At 35.6% G+C, this 16,972-nt stretch overlaps 1 protein-coding gene across 1 annotated transcript in view; it reads right to left on the bottom strand.

Moving 5' to 3' along the window:
* Positions 1-16,972, bottom strand: part of Frl (formin-like protein) — a 285,761-nt gene that overhangs the window by 228,524 nt on the left and 40,265 nt on the right. The window contains exons 5-7 of the mRNA XM_089595744.1: positions 16,568-16,644; positions 16,139-16,454; positions 15,562-15,678 (exon numbers count right to left, since the gene is read on the bottom strand). Of these exons, the coding sequence (XP_089451870.1) occupies positions 15,562-15,678; positions 16,139-16,454; positions 16,568-16,644 (510 nt within the window). The remainder of the gene's footprint in view (positions 1-15,561; positions 15,679-16,138; positions 16,455-16,567; positions 16,645-16,972) is intronic.

The following is a 16,972-nucleotide window of genomic DNA, read 5'->3' as shown; positions in this document are numbered from 1 at the left end:
CATGAAATACGAAAGACTGAAGGATTAGACCTTGATAAAAGTGAAATAAATTTTAATGCTGGATTAACACATGTTGCTAAATTGTGTCCCAATTCTTTGTGGATTAAATTCAGTCAACACGAAAATTAAAAAAAAAAAAACAAAACAGAAGTTGTAACGACTGCTAAAAGATTGATGGAATTACTTACTAACACAGAAATAGATGTTAACAGTATTTTGGCTGTAAACGATGATACATTGTACGTGAACTGGAGCTATAAAATGGAGGCATTAACACCAACTGCGTCAACTAGCGTAGTTATAGCTGCTTTTGTTACGACGCAAGCATAGTCAAAATTGTTTAGCTACTTACACCTATCGGGACCACGTGCTTTATAATATGATGCGGATTCTGTTTTTTTTATGAGTTGAGAACAAGAACCCGATTTACCTCTCGGTAAAACACTTGGCTAGCTTACTGACAAATTGTGCGATAAAGGTATGAGTACATACATAACATCGTTTACATCTGATGGACCAAAGTTTCATGCGTAAAAATATAAAAATTCTAATGGCAACGAAGAGCACGTTTGCAAGGTAAAGAGTATTAGGTTAAATTATATCATCAGTCAAAAGATAAATTTGCCACAGTTCACAAACTGATTCTATCGGACGTATCAGAAATAACCTTGACAAGTAATGTTATACGATGACTAGCTTTTTATAATGTGATAAAGCAACCTAGAACAAAAACTTGCAAACCAGTTTCCGGAAAAAGGAGATGTGTAACTGCAAATGCAAGTTACTGATACGATTACAAATACACGACTGAGCAGGAAGTCTACGGATGCTTTTAGTGTTGTAACGGATCAATCAGTTTACAGTTAAAGTCATTTTGTAGGGTATAATAATGGAGTGGAGAAAGATGAAATGCTCAGCCACCTGAAGTACGACCGTGGCCTTTGGTTCAATAATTTTTCTTTTAGTGGTGAAAGCTTCAACAACTTACAGATAAGATGGGTCCAAAACCAAGTAAATCAAATTACATTGCATCTCGTCTAATAAGCGATGACGATGATTGTCGACTTCCGCATTTAAAAAGTCATATGAAAAAAACAAAAATGAAAAATATGTTATTTAAAATATTTTCCACAACCTCCAAAAAAATGGATACAAACTTATAAAAAATAAATAATAAAAAAATAATGGATCTTTTGAGGGCCAATACATTGATTATTAAATGTAGGGTGTTTTAAGCAAGCATGTTCTACGATTTTAGTTATATAAATGCATCTTATTACAATCTGTCAGTACATTCTTTAAAGCGTTACGGCGGATGATTTATATTCAACGTCAGCATAAACATTGAAATAGGTGTTCATAATTGATTGTTTGATAAAACCGAAAACATACTCCAAGAAACTTCACATTAGCATATCATTTAACGTTAAAAAATAAAATTGTCTTAAGGGTAGTTGCATGAGCAGTTACACGAGTAACTGTAGTAATAAAACTTTCTGGAAAGTTAATTCCATCATTACTGCGTGTATTCAAACTGATTGCCCACATAAACCACCTTTAAGCATAAATTAGCTGTAAGTCAAGGCCGCGGCACCAGCGCTAAAAAGAGCTCGATTGCCGATCAACCTGATGAAATGAGCTGATGAGCGAACAGTCACTTTATTAACAGCATGCTGTATGTGTAGCAAAATTACATTTGAAAAGTTTTTTCGCGCAATAAAAGAGCCACTCTATCTGAGTCTAGAAAAAAAAAGAAAAAAAAAATGTTTAATACTTTGCAAAAACTTTACTACGAAGCGGCGCTACCAATTGTATGCACGGGTGGTAACAAACTTGCAAGTGCTGTGAAAAATAAATATTTGCGATCGAATGTAATTAGTTGGCTAGAGAGTCAAGATGCCTATAATTTACATAGACTCATAAGGAATCGTTTTCTCACAAGAAGCTATAACGTGCGTAACTTTGACGACGTGCGGGAAGCTGATTTAATGGATTTGAGAGCTTTAAAAATTCAAAATGATGGCTACACTTATGTTCTTGTTGTCATCGATGAGCCAGCAAATACGCTCGGGCAAAACCTACGTTGGGTAACATATCGAAAAACGTCGCCAAAGCATTTCCACATATTTTATCAAGAAGAGACAATCGTACAACAATGTGTCTCCAAACGAATAAGTGAAGAATTTGTAGGCCATAAAATGCAATTCGTTTTAAGAGAAAATAAAATTAAATACAGAGTAGCACGTAGTCCACAGACAAAGGTTGCAATAGTTAAACGTTTCATAAGAACTATTAAAGAGAGAATATGCCGATACTTTACACACACAAAAAATCGTCACTTTGTAGACGTTCTTCCAAGTACCATAGAGGTATACAATCGTACGAAGCACTCGTCGACAAAGATGGCACCAGCCGACGTAACATAGTACAATGTTGCGCAGGCACGTGAAAGTATAAAACAAGGTTACAGCAGACATATTTATAAAAATCCAAAGTACAACGTTGGAAATTTAGTTCACATCGGTGAGACACGATCAGTAAAATTTGGCTGACGAAGACATTGACAGTTTCTTTTGAGAGGAAGAATTTAGCAGAGTGCGAAAGGAATTGAACGAGAGCTTCTTCGAGGTTGACAAGATATTAAAAAAACTATGTAAAGGACGTTCTAAAGAATATTTCGTCAGAATCTGGAAGGGGTGCCCTGAAAAATTAAATTCTTCGGTGAAGACTAATTATGTAGAAGATATAAAATGAAGCACAACTTTTACGTTGTGTATTCAGCACAATGAAGCACAACTTTTACGTTGTGTTGCCTAGCAACAGCAGCATGCAGTATTACTCTGATAATACTACTACGCATAACGTAACAAAATTACCTCAGCAAATCAGTTTGCAAGGTCAATGAGTATTGGTATGACAGAAATTTAATTACCATTGACACTTCGACAGGCAGTAAAAGGTAGCGAAAAAAAAACCGTGAAATGCTTACCATAACTACACTATTATGTACGCAGAGAACGGAGTGTGATTTAAGTCGATTATTGCATACGTTTTGGTTTATACGCAAATATCGAAGAAACGGAACGAGAAATTGATTGTTTCGATACCACGCAAGATCACGTGATTTTTAATTTGGAAAGAGGTAGTTACAAAGTGGCTCAGTTAGTCTGTTCTTAAAAAGTGCGCAGTAAATACATGTATCACTTACTATTATTCGAACAATAACGAAAAATTTTGGGCTTTGAAAGTGCAACAAGCCTTTCCTTGGAAAATAAAAAAATTCGATCCATTTATCCACTAAATCTTGCCAACGCTTTACCACCAATGATCATAATTTACAGTAACATCTGAGAAGCATACATCGCAAAAGCCGTTCAATCGTGATTGTTGTGGGCCATATTGTTGAACCTTCAAAATAACTTGTACAGCTGCGTCAAAAATTAAATTTTCTCACCTCCTATATCAACATACCATTATAATTTAACTCATTTCACAATATTGAAATCAATACAAGAGACTTGATTAGGAGACCTATACCATTCAACTTTTTAACGCCGATGGTAACGCTTCACTTTGAACGAGCTGATTGAAAATAATAGATGCCTCATCTGACTAGTTTATCGCAGAAATTCTGACCAAAGGTCGTGAAATTCTGGTAGAGGAGGTATTCGACGCCTTTATGTTGGGCCCCCTTATTAACAAGGACACGAAGATATCAGATCGTTTCTTGCCAGAGTGTTCCGACAAATTTTACTACTCAATAGCAGAGGAGTCAAAGCTGTTGGAAAAGAAGATGTTCGTCCAGGTATGAACATTATGGCTAACGGTACTTCTAGAAATATGCATTTCAAAGAGGAATTTTGCACTCGTGTGATGGAGTCTGGTAAAAGCTTGAGATAAAAGCTGAGGAAAAATTTTACAAGCTTATGGAAGGTTCAGGGTATAAAGTTGGACGATTCAACGAATCATTTCAGTTGCAATTGCTTCGCAAAACGCAGTAACAACAATAACAAAAATAATAATAAAAAAGCAATGAAAAGAAAAAAAAGGAAAAAAAACTGCTAGAAATATTTTTTTTAGTTCAATTTAAAAAAATGGCATATTAATGGTGCCACTCGTGTGAGTACAAAAAATCTGAGCTTCTTTTGTTAGTACTCTACCAACTTAAACAACTATCGACAGATCGCAGTAGATCCAATACAAGCCGATATTATGACTAAAGGATAGTTCACCAATCGAATTTGTCGTACCAAGTAATGGTGACGAATACATTAATCTCGCACACATGATGCTTAGTCTTCGTAAAAAGTTGGTTATCAATAAAGATGAACAATTCAATGCTGACGTAGCATCTAAAATTGCACAAACGGGGCTAATAAATAACTTTATGCATTCGTTATTCAACCAAGTTAGTGTGTTTTTAAATCAGAAACCTGTATCACCTTGTAACAATGCGTACGCTCAAACAGCGTATTCAGAAACATTACTGAATTATAGGACCTGCGGAAAAATTATTTTACTTAAAGAGTGCATTATTTCCAGTAGTGGGTACGTTAGTTACCTTAGGTAACTTACTTACTTTCTTACATGTAAGGTACGTGTAAATTACCCGAGTCAGTTTCTAAAAATTAACATCGTTTTGTAAGAAAACAGCTGTGCCCATAGTGCCCATGCTGTGCATTGCAAAGTAACCTATTCGGTCTAGAAACCGTGTTAGAATAAGTTTCAGCCAGACTTACGAATTCTCTAGGATCTAACCTCTCTGATGTGGGAAATTACTAGATCCAAAAAATAGTACCGAACATAAAACGCGAAATTCAAGTAAGGTCCAATAACATAAGTACCTATCACCGGATGACCCGGGGCGCCTACTGTCTCGACTATTGAATAATAAATTATTTAACAATAACATAAGCACCTTTCACCCGATGACCCGGGGAACTTACTGGCCACACTATTGAATAACACATTGTTCAACAACAACACAAACGCCTATCACCCGATGATCCGAAGCGCTCATTAGCCACTCTATTAAATAATGAAATATTAATTAATAACACAAGCGCCTATCACCCGATGACCCAGGGCATTTATTAGCCACTCTATTTAGTAATGAATTAATGATTTATATCACAAGCGTTCATCACCTGGTGACCTGGGGCCCTTATTAGCCACTCTATTAAACAATTAATTATTAATCAATAATACACGCGCCTACCACCCGATGACCCAGGGCGCTTACTTGCCACTTTATTAAATCATAAAATAGTAATTCAGCACAAGCAGCGCTCTGGTTTATCAGGTGATTGGTGCTCGCGTTATTATTTAACATTTTATTATTAAATAGAGCGGCCAGTAAGGCACCTGGGTTATTGGGTAATAGGCGTTTGTGTTATCATTTAAAATTTTATTATTTAATAGTGAGACCAGTAAGTGCCCTAGCTCATCAGGTGATAGGCGCTTGTGTTATTGATTAATAGTTTATTGCCTAAAAGAGTGGCTAATAAGCGCCCCAGGTAATCGGGTAATAGGCACTTGTGTTATTGGACCTCATTTGAATTTCGCGCTTTACGTTCGGTACTATTTTGTTCAGATCTAGTGACTTTCCACGTTAGAGAGGTTAGGTAAGAAAATTTCCAAGTCTGGCCAGAACTGTATCCCAACGCTGTTGTAATCGGAAGTTTGCACGTCATACGCATAGGTTTCTGACAATTTGTTGTTTTTAGGTATTTTGCAGGTAATTCACATGTAGAGTAAGAAACCGTTTTTTTGACGTCGTTTACTCACTACTGAATTTATGTTACGACGATACGGTGACAAAGATGGACGATGTGTCAGATGCCAACGCGGGGCTCTTCAAGTTACGTATATGACTACCAGCAATGAAGCCGATTGACCTGATTGGTCATTTTCATTGCGCTGTATGCAATTGGGCATAATTAATGAGACTAGTAAGATCTTGCGATGCATTTTGACTCATAGACACTCTAAACTAGGTTTCCGTTTGTATCGAAGTAGCGCATCTTTTGGTGAGACGCGTTAAAATAAGCCCATCTGTTTTATTAGCATCTACCAAAGCTCTGTCAAAGAATACAGCAAAATATTAACTTACGTGTGTCGAAGTACAAGCTGTGACGATGTATAACGGTCTTTATGGCAAAACTTTAGACATCATTATTTTAAGCCAGTTACCTTAGCGAATAATCATTGATTTCGTTAAAATCAAGCTTATAATCGAGATCACATTATAAATCTGTTTGATTTTTATGATTTCATTATTCATTTTCTTTGTTTGTACATTGACGGCGGCGTTTTCTTTTATACCATTACAGCCAGACTTTTAAACGAATAATGTATGATGCTTAACGTACTCTGTACTTGGGTACTAGCGTTTACTTTCTTAATGAAGGAAATCACAATGATCGTGAATCTCATCTTAACGATTATTCAACGGTAATTTTTTACACGGTAGCGTTAGATTGGACGTTTGATTTGCTGAAGCTCTAACTTAAATTGTTAATTGTATAGTGTATGTTGAGTACGAGAATATTCTCGAAATCGATGCGTCACGCCAAAACGTGGTCAACTTTAGAAGCTAGATGGCGCCACTAACTACATACACTAACACTCACTGCTTGGATACTTACAGAAGAGTAGAAAATGTGCGCACGAGGTGTACTTTTTCTGCTGCTGGAGTCAGGTAACTCGTCGAAGACGTCATCCTTTCGTTTCGTCCTGACACAAAGTGAAACTGGCATCAGGGCCTAGCCCATTAGATAAGGTACTTAGAATAACCAGTGAGTGTTACTGTAACGGAAACTCATAACTAACCTCACTTTTGGGACACGATTCAAGTTGCACACCCCCGGCTCCGGGAGGTGTAGCAATATGTGGAATAGCAAGGATGGGTTGGGGACTGGGAATCAAGGGATTCACCAGCCCCCACTGGACCATTCTGATATGGATTGGAACAACTCCACTGGAGAAAATGCAAGTAAGTTTAACAAGAAAAGAACGCTGGATGTAAAAACAATATCAACTCACCACCCAATTAAAAAAAGTGCCAGATCCACTACTCAGTATGATTCTTCTACCAACACGCAAACAAATGACTCACAGAATACAAACTCTAAAAAAATCCCCTTGTTTCTGCCATCAAACTCAAGACCTTATGGAGTATGGATTAAATTTAACGAAAAGTACCAAGGTAACACAAAACTCAACAGATTCAAGGTGGCCAGTGCTCTCTACAGTCACTTTAGTTTTACTGATATCAAGGAAAGAGGAACGAGTCAAATTGAAGTAATGTTTGAGGATATGAAAGAGGCCAAAAAGTTGTTGTTGGACAGTGACTTTCTGGATCACTTTGAATGGTCGGCTTTTCTCCCATTATATAAACAGGTGAGAAGAGGCATCATCAAAGGCATTCCAGTGGACATCCCTGAAGAGGATATCAAACATCACATGACCTGTAGTGTAAAGATCGCTGAAGTAAAAAGGATGAACAGACGTAACAGATTTGCCAAGGGTAATTCTGACAAATGGATCCCAAGCGAATCAGTGGTACTCTCCTTTGAAGGTGAATCATTGCCTGAACGTGTAAATCTGTGGGGCATATCAGCTACTGTTTACCCCTACGTACATAACCCTATGTTATGCTACCAATGCTTACATTATGGACACACCAGCTCTCGTTGCAAAGGGAAAGAAGCTTGTATAATGTGTAGTTAACCTAAACATGAAGGTATGCAGTGCACGGGAGTCACATCCTGGTGCATGCACTGTAATGCCCCTCACAAGTGCACGGATATCCAAGAATGCAAAGAACACAAGGACCAAAAAGCGATCCAGGTTTTAATGGCCTATGACAACCTGCCCTATAGAGAAGCCAGAACAAAGGTTAAGGCAACTTATGGTAACTTTCACAGAACTGCTGTAGACTTCCCAGTATTAAAAGAAAAAGCTTTAGCTAAAATTTACGGTACTGTGGTTCCCAATAAATCTTTCAGCAATGCAGTTAACCTCAACAAAGCACCTCACTCGTCAACAGCGGTAAATCATCAACCACCAGCTCCAACGAAACAATCCATCCAAAATAAACAAACAGTGCCAACACCCAACATTGTTAATCTAAACAAGGTGGGTCAAGACTACTAAACTAACAAATTTAAATGCTTTCAACGCTTTTGCGTCTAGAAATTAAATTTGCCCTAGCATATCCAGACACTCAATTAAAACTGGCACCCAGACTAGTTTCACTGAAGATGAGATTTTCACGGATGACCTTAACGAAGAGAAAGACGCTACGGATGTGGCAGACACCCTGGAAGGTCTTAGCCAGCTACTTAAATCTAAAAATCTGGACACCAACGCAAACTCCAACAGCTGCAACAACAGCCTCAACAATGTAAACACACAACAAGACAACTCTAACCAGAATAAGAAGAAGACTAAAAACAAAGGAGCCGATCTTGAGAAGGGCAAAGCTGTCGATTCCAGGCTCCACGTTGTGCAAGGAAAACTCAGAAAGGAACTCGAAGGGAAATACTAAAGACTATAAGATAACTAAATTATTTTATAATATAAATATAATCACTTATTTTTATTTTATAATATTTATTACATATTATATAAGTTGTTATCTCAAGTCAAAACTTTATACTGTTTTAGGCTTTCTTAAAATAATTAACATGAACATACTTCAATGAAATGCCAGAAGTATAAGGAACAAGCTTGACTTCAATCTTTTGGCACAGTGAAGGGCACTTGTTCTTAACCGAACACGTAATTACAAATGTAATCAATATCGATGTAAACCTTCCATTTCAATTGAAATGGCTATGTAACTTAAGTTACAGCCAATGAAAATCATTCAATTCTCAAAAAAAATTCACTCACTGCGCGGACACGACAATCGTCTCACGGTTTAGTTTCTGTTGGTACGATCAACCATCCATTAATTGCAATGGACCTTGTGGTTGACATTCAGTATTTCAAGGTGAAAAAAGACGTAATGGTGCCGAAAGATGTGGCTATCGTTGCTCTGAACAATGACTTTTGCGCATATAGGGTAGCAACACCTCGTTGTCGCTTGAAAAAATTGACTCACAAGGGGCAACGATAAAATATTTGGTAGTCCTGATATCATTATAAACTTAATTTCTTTGAGGGTGAAGTATCTTTAAAAGAGATTTTTAAAATATTAAATGAAATTGAGAGAAACACACGCAAAATGTACGTCAGAGGTTATAAAAAGTGGTACGATTTGCACAAAATTACAAAGTGTGAAGTAATAAATTTGGAATATAAGATTGACTGTCCGTCTTTTCTTATCAGCACATAAGTACTGCATCCATCACGCATTGAAGATAGATTACTGAAAAAATCGATGTCCCTCTTATATTATTGGTAAGTTTAAGACTTGGCTCTGTAAACACAATTTTGACAAGATATCGTCAAAAACAACAGGAATCAACCATGGACAGTCCGCAGATACTGCATCACCTCTCACGAATTCTTTTGCATACTGTGGGTGTATTCCTAGCAGATTAGATTTCACGGGTGTGAACGAAACTGACAACACTTGTCGGAAACACTGACAATCATACAAAGCCACGTATTCGGTGGGTAGCTATGTATGATTCTAAACAAGATAATGGCTTTTGTTTTAATAGGTATGGTATACAACCGTATATACCGGATCACATTAATCACTTACGAGAAAATAGTGAAAAACTGCGTTAAAATGTTGAACAGCTACAAAGCCTATCCTTAAACGTATGCGGTAAGTTTTGTTTTAATGTTTGTGTTTTACACAAGTCATGGATTGGGTTTCAGAAAATTTTTTGAAAATTTTTTCGACGATTTGAAAAAAAAAATCACGAAATCGCGAAACGTTTTATTTTGATAAGATGTAACAAAAAAAAATAGAAACTTTGTATCGGTTATCAGTAGATGTCCAATAAAATGCTTATAAAGTAATTGTACTTAAATGTGGTTGATAAGAATTTTACTCTAAGATTTTATTCTGTGTCGTCTGTGCTTATTATTTTGAGTCATTTCATTTTAAAAAATGTAGCTACTGACTGATATAAATTCTAAGAAACTAAAAAATGTCAGAATTTTATAAGTCTATCTTTAAGTTTGGAAATTCAAAGTGATCAGTGATCCGTTGGGGGCGAAATGTGAGAAAATAAATAAATACAAGTAAAGTGTATTTAAATTTTTTTGCGTTGATTTATTGATGCGCAACGTTTCGCTGACAATATGCGTCAGCCTCATCAGGCGCAGGTACGCGAGAATTCGTAAGTTTGGTTGACTTACTCGTCACCTGTCGTGCTGTCGACTGACAGGTGACGAGTAAGTCAACCAAACTTACGAATTCTCGCGTACCTGCGCCTGATGAGGCTGACGCATATTGTCAGCGAAACGTTGCGCATCAATAAATCAACGCAAGAAAATTTAAAAACACTTTACTTGTATTTATTTATTTTCTCACATTTCGCCCCCAACGGATCACTGATCACTTTGAATTTCCAAATTCACCGGAGGGCACTGATATATACTAACAAATCTATCTTTAAGTGTTTTTTAAAAAAGTCACAGTCAAAATTTTTATACTTTTTTTTCAAGTAATACCATCCAAAATGCCTGGTGGTGCAATTGAATCTAGCTTAAATGTCTAAGCGTCTTTAATACTCTTACTCTTTCGAATAATGAATAGTATACATTTGTGCTTCAACATAAAGCAGCTTTTAGTTTTTGGTCAATTATTTGACAGTTAATACATTTCAGCGGGGAGCAAATGGAACTTTTAAAAAAGAAAGTCTTAGAGATAGAAACTTTCAATTTGTTAACCTCAAAGCAGCATCAAGAATCATTGCTTCCTCAGATTATTTACAAACTTTTGGATTGAATAAATCATTTAGTAAAAAAAGATAATCGTTGGAGTTAAATACAAAAAATTGTTGAACAACAATTGGGAACGTATTGTCCATGTGTTGGGCGTAAATTTCGAAAGAATTTCTTTCACATTTTCTAGTTGGAGTAAGTTAAAATTTGTCTTCTTCGACATTGAAAAATACTTTACGACGGATGACAATAACTTGCAAAATATTAAGATTTACGGGTCTAACTGGTTCTTGAAGTTGACGATGAGTTATAAGGAAAAAGCCATCGAAATTGAAGAAATAAGATGACAAAGTGAAGACTAAAGAGCTGCAAAAAAGTATCATCAAAGTTGAATGCTCAAAAAAGTAACGTTTGGCCATTTACACAAATTTTTTGTACATTGCGTCAACTGTCATTTACGCAAATTTAGCGAAATATCAGATTATATGCCTACGGTAGCACAGGAATTTATAGACTTTATTTTGAAAAAGGTAGTAGTATGCACAAAGTACAAATAGATTACTTCACACCAAACATCGTAAATAATATTGTAAGTGATTTGAGTTATAACAATGTGCCGAGTATGGAAAAAAAAACTATAGCACATGATATTGTAAAACGGATGACTTTGACAAAAAATCTCATATGTGATATTGTGTACAATATTGCGTCTTTGCATGTTGATGCCTTTGTTAATGCTATGAATTGTATGCTAGAAATCAATAAAATAAATTTATTTACCTTGTTATTTAGCTCTCACCAGGAAGTACAGGTTTGTTGTGACGGGCTAGTGTGTCACAATAACTACTGACAAATGGTAGTTAATAATAAAAAGTGATTTATAATTTTCTACGAACATAACTGAGAGGACATTTTGTACACTTTTGTGTAATACTATTGTCATGATTTAGTACGGGTCAGTTTATTTAACTCTAACGTTTATGAAGCAAAGTTATACAAATAATTTTGGTTTGATTTTCACTTCGTTACAATCCTTATATCGATGCTACTCTTTGCTTCTACACTTAACACAAGAAATACATGCGATATTTTTGGTTTTCATCAGTCTTATAACACTTTATCTAAACCTGAAAATAAAGTGGATGCCGATGCAGCGTTGATAACTCTCGCTCTCGTACGTCACCTTTGTCCCTTGTATTGGGATCCGAACAACGGTCGAGGTGGAGGTAGGTTAGCCTTGTGTCAAGGCTTAGAAAAATTGTCACGTTATGTAAATGAAAGAGAACTTAACACCAGCGAATACCGTTAATATGCTTTCATTCGATCACTTAATACTAATACATAGAATCTCTGTACGCTGTATACCGTGCCCTAAATTACGCTTCACACCATCACTTTGATTGTGCTGCAGCAATTCCACCTCGTATCACATGAGCTATGAGAGCACGTTCGCTTCGTTATATTAATCCTGGACTAAAAGGAGCTTCGCTTGTCCTAGTTCCACGCTAACATACGTATGCTCATACTATGTCTATAATTCCAGGCTACTCTAGTCTACTGACATTTTCTCGCTGTCTACTCTACTCTGCTCGTTCTTTCTCTTAATTATCTCTCTCTTGCTCTCTTTATCTTTCTCTTTCTCTGCTCTATGCTACTATATCTCCCCGTACTAATTGAAGCCAATCTCTCTTTCTCTCGACGTTATTTATTCGTCTTTTCTCTCTGTTTTCACTAACATATAACGAACGTGCGAACGCTATCAATGGCAGTACTCCCAAGCATGTACCTCACGGTTTCCTTATGTCGTCTACGTCACTGCACTTTTCTCGCTCTCTCTCTCTAGCCTTATTTCTTAGCTGAACGTCAGCGAGTCCGAACCCAGCGTAAAGGTGTCTTAAGTCCTTGAGCTGGTCGTTCATCCTACGGTTTCCTTTTTCTACCCTCTTTTATTAGTCCTGGCCACTTCTATCGTCCTCGGAGGAAATAGTAGCTGCTGGACTCATACACACACTTCTCTTTCTCGCTTCTCATCTCAACATTCTTCGCACTTTTTCAAAAACGCAAGTATGCAGGCAGTCCTCTTTGCGTTTTTTGTCTTCTCCTGCTTGTGCTGCTGAGTCTCTGTAGCGTAGCTAGTTGTCCATTGGCGTATTCTTCGATGTAGGCTTATTATTATTTTTTAATGAATTCATTTGGAGTCCTCGACATGCAATTTGTAAATAATCGAATTGATTTTCCAGCAGGAATCCTTCATACTTACGTAAAAAAAATGTTATTTCGATTTTTTTTTTTTTTTTTCAATAATTGAGTTTTCTGAGAAGGCTATTAAATAATTTTTAGAATAATTGTTAATCACTTCTAATAAATTTGTTTGAGGAAGAAAGTAAGGTAATTAAACTGACAATTAAATATTAAATTATACCTTTATAAGTTAAAATAATTTTAGTAAAATGTAAGATATTATTAGGCATAAATCAATTAATAACGAAGAGTGACGACGTGACGACAGTCAATTGCAAATATATATATATGTGTGTACGTATGTGCACGGTAATACAGCTTATAGTGACTCACTAGTCAAGTATATACACCACAAATCGCCGTGCAAGTGTGCAACTACATGCAGTTGAACTTGCATGGGTAACTGATACTATTGGATATACACTATACACTTATACAGTAATACTGTAGTGACATAAATTGCATACAGTTTACAGTAAACACATTGACACATGGCAAAAAGCTATATACCAGTATAGTACGTAATTACACATAGTTAAAATTTACCTAGGTAGCTCGGTATCTGAGTACCTGACTCGATAGGCTGCCGTTAGACAAGGAGACAGTACTTAGGCCATATGCATACCCATACTACCATACCCCACCGCACTCCACCGCGCCACCAAGCTACTCTCTCCTTCTTTACCGCCAGCCAATACAGAGCGGGCTTCCCCTTTCCTTCCGCCCCTCTTGCCGACACTTCATTCTCTCGTGCTCACACACGACTCTCTGCAGGGATTACCTTGCTTTTAAATAAGAGCGATCTGACCCGAAACCAAGATTTTTTCCCGATCCAAAATCGTCCAACGCACATTCAGAAGTTTTCACTTAGAAAAAAAAAAATTTCGGAGAAACATATAAATTGTGCTTTTTGTATGAAAGTTGGATTAGCGAGAGCGGTTTGGACACAGAGGCCACTTATGCGTAGTGACAGTCTTATATTTTTACTTTATCTTACTAAAGTACCTGTGGTCAGTGAGAGCTTGGGTACCTACATATACAGTTATACTCTTCTGGCAGATAATAAATGAATATAAATGTATCTTTTACAATAAGACATATTAAATGAACCACTGTGATGTATGAAAGATGATGCGATTATTTTTGGGATTCATATAAACGGTAATAAGGTATGGTTTTGATAAATATTTTGTTATTTAAAATGAAAAACTAAAAAAAATAATATCTTAAAAATAACTTTTTCGCTATGTTGAAAAGAAGGACTATAAATTTATGAAAAACTATTTTTATTAATAAACGTTCATTTAATTACATAAAATAGATGTTTAACGTACTGTCAATCAAATACGTTGCAAGCATAATGATAATAAATGCATAGTAAAGGATTAAAAATACAATTGACTGTACCCATTTTTACATGTTTAATTTCAAAAAAATCAAGCAAACACGTTGCCTTATGGAAGCACGTAAAATTGCATTCATGAAAAAATGATCCACAGAAATCCTTCAATTTTTTTGCATAAACGTTCTTAAGTAAAAAAATTACCTTAAAGAAAGCAAAAATGAGAAACTACTTTAGAAAATTTGGAAAAAAAATTTAAAAATGGTGTAAACAATTCATTTATTTATTATACAATTAGAAAATTAAAAAAAAATAAAACAAATTTGTATTAATATACAGAAAAATTGAAAAGCGATTTTTTTTAGTTTAAAAAAAATAAATTCTGTAAATAATTTATTAATGTATGTAATAAATAGTGAATGTAAAAACAAATTCAATGATAAACCCTGTAGGAATATTTAAATTAAAACTAACTTTGGACCACACTCTAAGAAAAGAAAAAGACATGTTTTAAGGAACAGAGCTTGTGGATATAGTATTCAGCTCGTATGCAAATGGTCGTGATTTCAAGCTCAGTGAAAGCTTTTTTTTCAACTAAAATTAGGAACACAAATGAAAAATTTACTTCACTTGTATCATTTTTCTTTTAGCCCCTGGATTGGAAGTGAGAGTAGTAATTCACTTCCGTGACGTATTGTTGGAGAGAGAAAATTCTAAAATGGTTGATTTACTCTCGTGCATAATGCGCCTATAGAAGTATAACTCTAGTAATCAAGCAACTTTGCACTGCTTTGGAAACCAATGCTACTAGTACAATGTACACAGCTAATTGATATAATGAAATTTCTTATATTTCACAAGGTCTGGATTCTTGACCAAAAATGGCAGTAAATGCTCTTACTCTGAATTAATTAGGAAAAGATGTTGTTCACTTAAATTTAGTAATAGCTTATTGTTACATTTATTTGAGAAATAGCGCATTGGCAGAAAGAATAATGTTAATTGATTTAGAGTTAAAGGTCTCCAATTTATTTATAGTGCTTATTAAGTCAAACATACTTATTAAGACATATGTTCGGGCTTCTGTTTAGTTTATAGTTTAAATATACTGAATAAAAAATGCTTACATGGCTAAATTTGTCTTCCAATTCAGCAACTTTTTCTAGAGCAGCGGTTTTTGTTTCGCTATCTTCCATCAGGGCAGCAACGTCGAAGACATTATCCAAGTAAGCTGCAATTTGAACCTAAAAGTCAAAGCATATTGAGACTTAAACACGTGTTTGTCAGTGTTTTCTCTTAGTTCGCACATTATAATTTACGTCGTTTTTCTTTCTGAGGGTGCAAAATCGTACTTTATACCTGTGGGCATACTTTTCACCCACTAATCATTTTGCAATCTAGGGTAGAAAGGTACTTTGCACCCAGAGAGCAAAAAAGTACTTTCCCGCCTGTGAGCGGAAGTGAGATGGTATGAATGATAGTTTTCGTCACATTAGCGCCATTGCCACCAGGGCTAATTTGCGGTCACATTACCGTCAGGTAGCTCCAGGTGGATGGCGCTTATGTAGCAAATCCTGGTTTTCCTATCGAGGACACAGTCAACGTCCAAAGGTCTCGAAAAATGCCTTGAGATAGGAAAAACCACATTATAATATCATAATAGATTATAATAAATGAAACTAAGAAAAAAGATTTTTTAGTAACCTGCAAATCCTCGCTTTGAGTAAGCCTGAGCTTTTCCAAATAATCATCAAGACCAAGCTTCGTAAACTCGTACTGCAGATACACTCTGAAATTCATATCATCAACTGAATGTACGACAATATTGACGAACTGCATACACGCAACCATGAACTCAATATAAAAACTGTCGTATTGAGTAAAGAACTCCATGAGAATCTCAAACCGATGTCCCTCTGAGCAGACCTCCTTGAAGTTATCGAATGCCGACAGTATTATTTCATGGCCACCCTTTACCAAGCATATAGCTGCCAACAGCTCAAGTACTAAAGCTTTTGTTCTATAGTGATTCAAGCATTAAAAATAAATCCATATCCGTTTTATTTCAATTTTTTTATTACTTATTTAATAAATGTGTATAAACATTTTATGTGGCTTCGAGATTCAACTTACCGCAGACTTTTATGCATTAGGCTGAGGGTAATACAGTTAATAGCCTCTCGATGTTGAATTACCATGTTGAAACCATACTGAAAAAATGAAAATAAAACAAACGATCTTAGGTTTTTGCCAGAGTTAAGAATGATTCAAAAGCAAGTCAATGTTGTGGTATTAATCTATAATTAAAAACATAAAAATATTTCAAAATGAAATAAAAGTATAAATTATTTTAATTGATTTACTAAAAGAGAATCCTGCATAAAAGTGTTTTTCAGATTTCCTAAGGAATAAAAACTGACACAATTGAATTTCTCTAAAGAAACTTTAGAAAATCATTTCCATCAAGAAAACTCCTCACATGAATAGTATTAATTGCATTTTCAACGATATCTACCTCCAATAGGAGTCTCACAAAGA

The sequence above is a fragment of the Copidosoma floridanum genome, unplaced genomic scaffold (assembly GCF_036245765.1).
Source record: "Copidosoma floridanum isolate Cflo_tuat_1 unplaced genomic scaffold, Cflo_Japanese_pri ptg000027l, whole genome shotgun sequence".
NCBI lineage: Eukaryota > Metazoa > Arthropoda > Insecta > Hymenoptera > Encyrtidae > Copidosoma > Copidosoma floridanum.
This window is presented reverse-complemented; position numbering and strand designations above follow the sequence as displayed.